Source organism: Protopterus annectens, chromosome 11.part0, assembly GCF_019279795.1.
Source record: "Protopterus annectens isolate FY-2018-M chromosome 11.part0, PAN1.0, whole genome shotgun sequence".
NCBI lineage: Eukaryota > Metazoa > Chordata > Ceratodontiformes > Protopteridae > Protopterus > Protopterus annectens.
This window is the reverse complement of record NC_056745.1, coordinates 180,719,436-180,729,911: the sequence shown is the minus strand read 5'-3', so window position 1 is coordinate 180,729,911 and position 10,476 is coordinate 180,719,436. Positions and strand designations below refer to the sequence as shown.

Below are 10,476 nucleotides of genomic sequence, written 5' to 3'. Positions count from 1 at the left end.
AAAAAAGCATCTAAAAGAAGAAAAGCTCATAAATCATGTTTTTTCCAGGGGGGCAAGCCCCCCCCTGCACCCGCCCCTACACCCCCTGCACCCTCCCCTACACCCCCTGCTACTTAAATATACTACCAATTCAGAGTTCGCACTATAGTGAAGAGAACGGTAAAGTTCCCGTTCCCCATTATACGTCGATCTCCAGTTATTCATTTTGAGATTCCAAAACTTTGAACTTCTGAATGTTGGGATTTAGAGGATTGAGGTTTTGGAATTTCAAAATTTAAAAGTAGACCGATGTATACATATACACACACAAATATACATGAAGCCTTTAAATACACCAAACTCAATCTGAGGTATTGTGGATGGACTAGGGCATTATGGGTAAAGTAAGAGCTCAAGAGATGGAGCTGAAGTCTGTGAAATGCGGCCGAGTTGGATCTGAGGTCAGATCCGTAATCCAGTTGTTGAGGAAGAATGAAGATGGACAACACAGATGTCCAGTTATGGTGAGTACATTACTTAAATTTGTTTGCTTGTCAGGTAACCAAACACTCTTTAAAGTGTTTTTATGATTCTGCTGATGCTGTTTCCAGATCTGCTGTTATTGGTTTATTTATGATAAGATTTGCTTGGTTACATTCTCAAAACTTAACAGAAGATTTTAAAGTTAAAATTTTAAATTCTCCCCTTGACAAAGATGGTCTGTTTGGCTGTTCTGCTACTGAGGCCCAAAAAGATTTGATGAAGGAAGGAAACTGAGTCAGTGGGTTACCCGTATCTTTCAGTCCTCCTAATTAAGTTCCGTCAAAACTTTCCTTCCAATTTGGGAATTTTTTTCAAGAAGCAATCTCGGCAAACTTCAAACAAACAAGGGGGCTTAAAGAAGAAAGGGAACCTCCCAGAACCAGAATGACTGTTTGACTACTTCCCCTGTTTGCATCATAGCAATCCTGTAAATCTGTTTACCAGCCTAGGTTTTCATGTTCCCCAGTGGCATCAGATTATCTCAGACATGTGGGTCATGAGAATCATACTTCAGAGGTACAGATGGCAATGGGAATCCTTCCCCCATTTCAAGAGATTCCTCCTCATCCCATAAACCAAACACCTCTGATTCCTCCCGTTTTGAAGCATATATGGGGGTCATATAACTACTGCACTCAGATCAGGTAGGCAAAGGTATTTATTCAAGGTTCTTACTGCAGGTAAATAAAGAATGAACATGGAGACCAGTCCTAGACCTCTCCTTTCTCAGTCTCTTTGTCAAGGTCCTAGTGTTCAAATGTTATCTCTCTAAGCCTTGTTACCACTCCTACTCCCCTCAGTTTCATGGTAATGTTAGTCTATGAGATGCTTATAACATACCAGTTTGCAAAGAATTCAGATGTTTTGTAAGCTTTTCGGTGTCTGGCTTATATTATCAGATGTTCATTGTGTTTTACTGTTCCGGTCCTGGCTTCTGGGATTTCCCATCATGGAAGCCCTTGGCTGACCCAACTACCAGAGACTCTTCGTCCTCCAGGAGCCGGTGGACACCTTATCTGATGTCACTATGTTTGGGTATAAAGGGAGTCAGCGGCACCATGACCTCAGATCTCTCTTGCTATCGGAGCCAAAAGTAGAGTGCCAGTCACTGCGTCCACCAGTCTGCACCAGAGAAGGAAGACTCCTAAAAGCGAAGTACCCCACTGGAGAATCTTTAATGTGCCTTTTGACTAATGTCAGAGAAATCAATAACATGTCTCCTCTGTGGCAAGCAGGGGACTTTCACTCTTCTTGCGTGACTTGTTTGGGGCCAGAAGATTGTTCCTAACTGTTGCTTTTCTGCTTGCTTTAATAGCAGAACTGTAAAGTGTAGGGCCAAGCTTCTAGCTAGATATCTTACTGAGTCTTCAAGCCATTCATGTACTATGTCGTCTGCCAGTCGAACAGAAGCAAATCTCCCTAGGTGGAAAAAGGAAAAGCACTTCAGGTTTAGGGCCTTAGATGACACTCACTCACTGTCAGCCAGTCCTCGTAGGCTTGTCAGTGGTGAAGAAGGTGAGGTGCCTTCACAACCCCCTTCTGAGACTGAGGTGGTGGCACAGGCCTATATCGAGACCCATTTGGACTCTGATATGCCTCCAAGGTCCTCTACTCTTCCTTTTAAGCTGAAGGACTCAGTTCATCATTTGAGTCTGGAACTAAACTCTGGCTTCCAACAGTCATTCAAAGACTGATGACGGTTCTTCACTTTATCAAGAGATTTCTTCAGCTTTTTGCTTGCAGAAGCCAGTTGACTGTCCAGGTGTGGAGTTCAGCCTTAAATCGAAGGCCACTCACAAGAAAGCTACTCCCACCCTGTCTCAGCCTAGGCCTACTGGCTCCTACTCTCCAGCCTTACCAACAAGACCTTGTGAGGTTGGCTGAGGATTTGACCTCCTTAGTTGGATCCATATGCCTTTCTCTCCCTGAGTCCTCACCAGGTAAAAGAAAAAGAACAACCCTTCAGAAGAATTTTCTGATTCTGTGAAGTCTCATGATTTTGATCAGGAGGAATTCACCTTTTGAAAAGGTGCATCCATTGCTTCCTGTGGTGGCTTTGATTCATAGGAGAACCTTGCCTCAGCTTCGCCCGCTGAGGATTTCCTTTGGGGAAACCTTGCATACCTTGAGGGAACACTTCATATGGGAAGATCAGGGCTGCTCCAAACAAAGAAGAGGATTAGGGAATTTCTTAATCTCCCCAAGCATAAGCCCCTTGTCATGCCCCCATGTTAGAGGTGGTAGGCAATGTCTTCCTGGATTCTTCCTTACAACCAGACTGTCTACCCCCTGCTCCTCAAAAACCTGATCGATTTTATAGTGCTCTAGATTCCCACAAACACCTTTTTAAGAATCCCGTGGCAGACCCTGAAGCTGTGACTCCAGGCCTAAAGGAGCAAATCTTAGCTGTACCAAAAATCCCTTGCCTACTTAGATGGAAAGCAGAGCCTTATACAGATAGTCTACACTTCTGCTACCCTCTTCATGAGGGCTTTCAACTGCCAGTTTCATATGGTCACGTACCAGGAACCTGTTCTTGAGCAGATGAAACAAAAATTGATGGGCATTGAAAACAAGGGTCTCTCAAAGGAATTAATAGATCTATGCAACTCCTGCTGTCAGGTTGCAAAACATACACTGCACTGCAGCTGTGATGCCTTGGAAGCCTCCAGTAGGGCAGCAGCCATAGGATCCATCATCAGAAGACATGCTTGGCTGAAGGAGCAGTCCCGTCCATAAAACTTCAGATGCGGTCTTCTTGACACCCCATTAGATAAAGATTTTCTCTCTGGTCCTAAGGCTGAAGCTGCCCTTAAGAAAATGGAGGACTAGGCCAAGTCCATACAAACAGTCGAGGACTTTCTTCAGGTCCAACCCCCTTGTTTCAGCAGGAATTACCCTACCAAGCACTGGTTCTTTCCAGCCACCCCAATCAAAGCCTAGACAAAGGAAACCCCATAGGGAAAGGAGCCGAAGACCGCACCAGTGGCCCAAACAATGGCAAGTAGACTGCCATAGACCTGGGGGATCACGTTCCCAAGTCTCTCGGAGGGAGCAGCCCTGACTCTTGCATGGTACCCTCCCAGGCTGGGGGGGACTATCACTATTCTGCAGGAATTGGGCTCTTATAATGAGGGGGCATTTGGTGCTAAGAATCATTCTAAAGGGTTACAGACTGAAGTTCAAACAACTTTTGGTTCAGTTAGGCTTCCCAGACATTCCTACAAACAAGAAGTCTGAGGCCTTGACTCAGATAGAGCTACTGTGCATTTAAGACTCTGTGGAGCCTGTACCAGAACACCTAAAAGGAAAACATTTTAACTCTAGACTGTTCATTGTACCCAGAAGATACCCGGAGGCCAATTCTGGACTTGTCAAGGCTCAACTGATTGATTCATGCAGGTTCTGAAATTCAGGATGCTAACTCTTCACAAATTTCTGCCCGTGCCTTCATGGTTACCCTGGACCTAAAACATGCTTACCTCCATATTCCCATAGAAGTGTCGCACAGAAGCTTCTTACACATCTGAACAGGTATCAGGAACTATCGATTTTGTGCACTGCCCTTTGGCTTGTCTACTGCTCTCTGGGTCTTCACAGAATGCTCAGCCCTGGTGATAGCTTTCTGCAGGACAAAAGGAATTCAGATTTACCTTTACTTGGATGATTGCCTCATTTAGGCGACAAGCCTAGAAAAACTCAAAGCGGACCTGCTTTAAACCCTAAATCTTCTAACTTCTGTAGAATTCATCATCCATATTACACAAATCTCAGTCAGATCCCACAAACAAGACTGTGTTTCTGGGGGCCTTACTGAACTCCGCTCATAAGAAGGCCTTCTTACCTGTGGACAAAGTCCCCTTCTTGACCCTGTATTTCCAGATGCTCTTTGTGAGGAATTACTTCACAGCCAGGGAACATCTGAGGGCCTTAAGATACATGGCCTCTTGCATTCTCATCATAAGAAGATCCTGATGCTGTAAGGACATATTCAACTAGGGCTACCTCTACTGTTTTTATTAAATGGGTGGCCTTTAAGGATAGTCTGAAAGCAGCTACCTGGTTTTCTGTGCATACCTTCACCAAGCATTACCCCTTCGTACCTTTTCAAAATCCAGAGCAGGATTTGCCACTGCCATTTTGCAGGGCATCCTTGCCTCTCTCTCTAACTCTTTCATCCACCCTTCTTTAAGCTTTGAGAATCATCCAGCAAGTCAGGATTGCAACAGTGCAACACAATGAACTTAGTATAGTTGTTTACACTTACCACAAGTGTAGATGTTCATTTGTATTCATTGTTGCAGTATTAGTTCCTTCCCTCCTTTCCCTCTGGTCTAATGGATGGGCCAGGACATTCGCCCTGTAAGTCTGGGTGATTCCCCCCCCCCCCTCCTTCTCAACTATTCTGGAATCCAGGTTCTCAGACCTCTGACCTCAGAGACATGCTAGATGACTCCAACTTGGTGGTGCAAGAAAGTACTGAGGTCATGGTGCCAGCCAGCTCCCTTTATACCCAAATGTAGTGACATTGTACTGTAGGGCGTCTGCTGTCTCCTGGACGAAGGAAAAGTCTCTAGTATTTGAGACGGGCAAGGGCTTCCAATGTGGGAAATCCCACAAGTCAGGACTGCAACAGTGAATATACATGAACGTCTACATTTATGATAAGTGTACATAATTGCATTTTCTACATCTTACCCTTTGGTCTACCTACTGTAGCAAGATATTTATAGTGTGTCTGGTTCCAGTAATTGCTTCCTGCAGCCTTCAAAGTATTCTGATCCATCAGTATTTGGAAGATTGTCATGTTTGCAGACCCTTTCCCTGACATGAATCAAGAAACGTCTACCCATTCTGTTCTTTGAAGTGAACTTAAGGAAGTCATCTGTTATCTATTCCCACAGAATATTTTTTTTTTTTCTTGGATGTCTTCTGGATACTTTCCTAGGTAGGGCCTTTCATCCACTGGATAAAGAAAATTGTACAAAGAAATCTTCCTGAGCTTTTCCAACCAATCTCTATCTGCCAAGGAATTTCTCAGGATTCTGGGTTTTATGGCCTCTATAATCATCATGATCCCTTTGGCAGACTTCACAGTGGTTAGGGTGCATGGAAGGTGCTCTGAAGCTTTGAATGCTGAATGGTGGTTATATCCTAGGCCAGATATAACTCATACAGCTTAAGCTACTTAAATAATTTATTAGAACATCTGCTGTTACAGTAAGTTTACTTCCACAACTGTACTTTCTTAAATAACGATCACTAACCTATACAGCAGTCACTAATAATTCACTTTCCTCACATTTAAAATATTTGACTGCATAGTATGCCGAACTGTTTCACAATATAATGCTCAATTTGCACTGAGAAATGAAAAATTGTTTTACTCTATTATTTCTTTAGTGCAATTAGTGTCCTTTTAATCGTTAATGTCACAGAGTGGGATTTGCTTTACAGTTTCACACTGATTTGACACTGTCACCAAACTTCCAGTCGTCTACAGACATTTCATGCAGTATCACAGATCAGCTAGCTAATATATAGCTAACTAGATTGAATCTTAACAGTTCTTCAACGTATTCACTAACTTCAAATTGTAGCGGTTTTACTTCTTGATCATCTTGCTCTCCCATCACCAATGTCTGGTTCAAGTCCATGGTACTCCTGATTCTTCTAGTCGACTGCAGGGCTTTTGTTCTGTTCAAACATTTTCCTTTGAAACAGTAGGTGTTTCAAGAGCAGAGACTCTATCTGGGCTTTCATATTGTCAGAAGGTTGGGAAGCAAAGTCAATTTCAACTTCCTGGCTAAACTTTTCCTTCATAACCTGCTGTGCAGCCAAAGGATGCATTTAATCCTCTAGGAAAAAATATTGTGAAGACAGCTGGATATAGCAACCTGACTCTCATACTTACCTGTCCACTGATTGTAGAAATAACTTGGATGTTCCATTATATTGATCACTGCTGCAGTAGTCTTGGCTATCTGGGTTATATCCTGTTAAGAAATATAACAGCCGACCAGCTTGCAATGCTTCAAGGGTACCTTTCACACTTCCAAACACTTAACTCAAGCCGCTTCTCTTGTGGGCCTTCAAGGATCGATAGATAGCTAAAGCCTTTCATTGCTGGGCAGATAAGTTCCCTTCTGTGGAAAAGAAAACCTTCTGCTTTTTAAATTTATGACTAGAGCTGAACTTTTCCTGTGAAATTTATAATTTTAAGCTAGGAAATAGTGTTTTTCTAGACTGTCATGTGACATCTACTAGCTGTTCCCATCGTAAAAATTGTGACAGTTTTGAGGCATGAGGTAAGTGTTTAAAGAGCTTTTAACTGTGTTTTTAGTGGAAAAGGTGTTTTTGTAACTACTTACCTGTTTTACAGACCACTATCACTAGGCTTTCCTGGGAATCTGGTGTCTTTTTTTCAGCTTTACCATGGGACAGTATGCAAATTCCTCAGTAATAAACAGCCTTTGCCATTTCATCAGGCTATTAAAATGCCTCTGACTCGGATGGGTGACTGCTGTGGCTATTTCTGTTTCCTCAAAAAAATTAATCTTTTTCCTTGGCTCCCTCTGGTGTAGTCCCTACAGCCAAGAAGCAAAAAGTTAGGCTTATGTCTTCTCCTGTCTCAATTGCTTTGGATAGGAGTGATTTATTAGGCTTAGGTCAGGGTTTGGTTCAGGCTGTTGATCCTTCTGGTTCTGCTCTTTCTGGTAAGAGGAAAAGGGTTTCTTCATTTTTATTTTTTTTTTGAGGACATTCAAGGTTTTGAACAATAAAATGATTGTGAAGGTACAACTTTTTTTGTGCTCAGGTTTCTGATTCTGAGGAAAGTATGGCGTTAGTCTATATGAATGGTTCTCTTCTTCTGAAACATTCAGACTGAATTAGTTGTTTTGTTGGACACATAATGGCATTCCACTGTCTCTGAATAAATTATATGGTTTACTGCAACTGGAATTTCCTGAATTTATTCAGCATTGTAGGATTATTTATTACAGGTTGTAACTTGCCTGGCAAGCCAGCCCATTTAAGTTTTCTGGTGACCTCAGATTTAAGATGCTTATCACATTCCTATTTCTCCTCATTTTATGCTTAGTTTTCTGCATCTAGATTACACTTAGCTTTTTGCATTACCTTTTAGGTTATTTACTGCTCCAAGGGTATCTACAAAGTGTCTAGCTCAAATGAGAGCCTACTACAGGTTGCAAGGTATTCATATTTTCCTTATTTAGACCATTTGCTTATCTTTGCGGAGTCCATTTCAAAGTGTTAGGAAACTCTTACTTGTGTCAGAGAACTCTTTACACAGACTGGAGTTCCAGCAGAACATCCAAAGGTTTTGTTTAACTGTTTCTTATTTGATTGTTTTCCTGGGCTATCTCACGGAGGAGCCTTTCTTCCACAGGAAAAAGTAGGTCTGTATTTAGAAATATTCCTGAGTTTTTCCACTCAAATAACTGTCACAGTAAGGGACTAGGTCACAGGGCATGTAGTAGGTACCCTTAAAGTTTTGGAAGTTGGTCAGCTCTTTATATCCTTAGAAGGATATAACTCGTACAGTGAAGGCTACTTTAATGGTAAGTTTACTTACACAACAGTACTTTCTCTTCTGCTTGATGTACATAGAATAATCATTTTCCACAAAAACCGTGTCCACGTTTTTTCATACAACCCTTCCACTGCAGTTTTGTCAGGAGCGGCTCTTTATGCTAGCATGGGTGCAGCTTTGTTAATACAAGTCTTAGTTGCTTTCTGATAGATGGATTTGGAGCATACACATGGTGCAGCTGCTTGGTTAACAAATGCTTCTGTAGAACACCAGCCCAGTTGCTTATTTCTCCTTTAATTTTCTCCGCTTGCTGTGTCTTCTGACTTTAATAGTTTTATTCTTCTTGCGAAGCTTCATGTTTGGGCAGTCATTCATTCCTTTCTTTGATTTCTGCAGTTTAATTAGCTCATCTGAATTACTACTTAAATCTTCTGTTTTTCCAGCCTTTTGTCATTAGACGTTTTGTATTTTCCCAGTGTCTCTCTTATTTTAAGTACCTCTGAGTGCATTTGATGTAATTTTTTTCTAAATTATTGGAAGCCGTCTTCTGTACTAAAACTGAACCCCGAATAACTTTTTGCTGAACATCTGTAAGGTTCTTTCCATCCAGAGCTTTTCCCCCTTTTTCTAGTTGATTTTCGCTTTATCCAAATGTCGTCTTTGTTGGTATCCAGGTGGTGTAATTTTTAGCCAGTAATTGAATTTTACTTTTGATAACTTACTGGCCCTTTTCATTTTTCATTTACTATTGTTTCGAGTCATGGAGACACTTAACCTAACAAAGTTATAGCTATAATATGCAGTTAATATTTTATCACGACTGAAATGTTTGCAAAAAATGGAAGCTGATTTGGGAGAGCATGTCTTTGTTAGAGGGTTTATTCCCAGCATTCCATCTCATTACCTGCTCCTCAGTTCACAGCATTATAGAATATGGTCAACAGCAGTGGGATGCAGAGCTCCATATTTCATCATATTTTACAGTTACTTGTTACTTTACAGACTTGTTGAGAACCTGTATCTATATGTCAAAATGTAGGCAGGCAACCGTAGGACACTTTTTTTACACGTTACTATAATGTTTTATCTCCAAAAAAGCTTTATTTGCATTTTCTAGCAAGATCAGGTTAAGTTTTATACAGTATGTTAACCACATTTAGAAAGTGTTCCCATCATCTGTGACTGGATTGGTGATGCTTTTTTTTTTCTAACACAGTTGCAACAACATTTGGGAACCGGGAGAGGCTAGCAGCTGCAACAACTTCTCAGCCTGTAGCAAACAGCAGCAGTGTTACCACAGACACTCCTATGGAATCTTGAGCTAGTGACTGTGAGACATCAGTACATCTAGACGAGTACATGGCTGAAATCTGTACAGAGCCTGCTGCAGCAAGTGTATCATGAAGAAGCCCTAAGAAAGATGGTCAACAAGCTGATAATCACTGTTCTGGATTTTCGCTCTACTGTTGTCTCTTCAGAAAGTGCCAAGTCTTTACAGTCATTGTTTAATAAGTACTCCAGAGCCTGCACTCTCATTCTTCCAGTATGCATTTCCTTCGTGTGATGAAAATATATCTGGTGAACTGATGTGACACACTCGTCCTTTTATTGCCAGTTTTGTGGAGTGCGGGATTGAAGTTTGTACACAGTTCATTGTAAGATCAATCTCAAGCATACTTGATGTTAGGACTGACAGTTTTGTCATACACAAGTCATCCTCTTTATTTCCACCAAAAAAAAAAAAAAAAAATCAGAATGTGCACATATTCACTGGTTTAAAAATATCAAGTGGATATCCATTATTATCCAGAAAAGAGTCACAACTTAAGCTGAGAAATTGTCTTCCATAAGCCATATATGTAAAAATAAAATATTTTCCATAAGTGATTGTTTTGTGTATGTAAGTGCGTTATGACCACTGTCATTTTTTTCTTTTTTGTGGTGAGTTGCTTTTCGCAGTATCTCTTCTTTCAAGTAGTAAAATTTCTACAAAATATTTCATGCAAAGATATCTCAAAGTTGTGATGTACTGAAGTAAGAATGCATTAGCCTGGATAAGTTGCAAATTTCTCACTGAAATGTCATTATTCTGCAGTGTAGTGGAAGGTGGGATTACAGTTCTGATTCCTGTATTCTGCTATGTAGTGGAAGATGAGATTACAGTTCCGATTTCTCTGGTTTATGAGAGAGCTGTTTTTATCAATTGAACACCTTCTCTTCTCAGTAAGATACATGAACAGTTGTGAAAGGTACTGCATTAGTATAGCTTTTTTTTTTTTTTTTTTTTTTTTTTTTTTTTTTTTTTTTACCGGAAATGTCCTTTAACAAATCTAACCAGTTTTTTGAAACCCTATCTAAAGCCCTATGTGATTGACTTAGATATTGACAGGCTTTCATTT

General features: G+C 40.9%; 1 protein-coding gene across 2 annotated transcripts in view; it reads left to right on the top strand.

The window, feature by feature from the left end:
- Positions 1-9,964, top strand: part of PWP1 (PWP1 homolog, endonuclein) — a 630,765-nt gene extending 620,801 nt beyond the window's left edge. For both annotated transcript variants that reach the window (XM_044087585.1, XM_044087586.1), the window contains one exon: positions 9,294-9,964. In XM_044087585.1, coding sequence (XP_043943520.1) covers positions 9,294-9,397 — 104 coding nt within the window. In that variant the 3' untranslated portion in view covers positions 9,398-9,964. The remainder of the gene's footprint in view (positions 1-9,293) is intronic.
- The last annotated feature ends 512 nt before the right edge of the window (positions 9,965-10,476 follow it).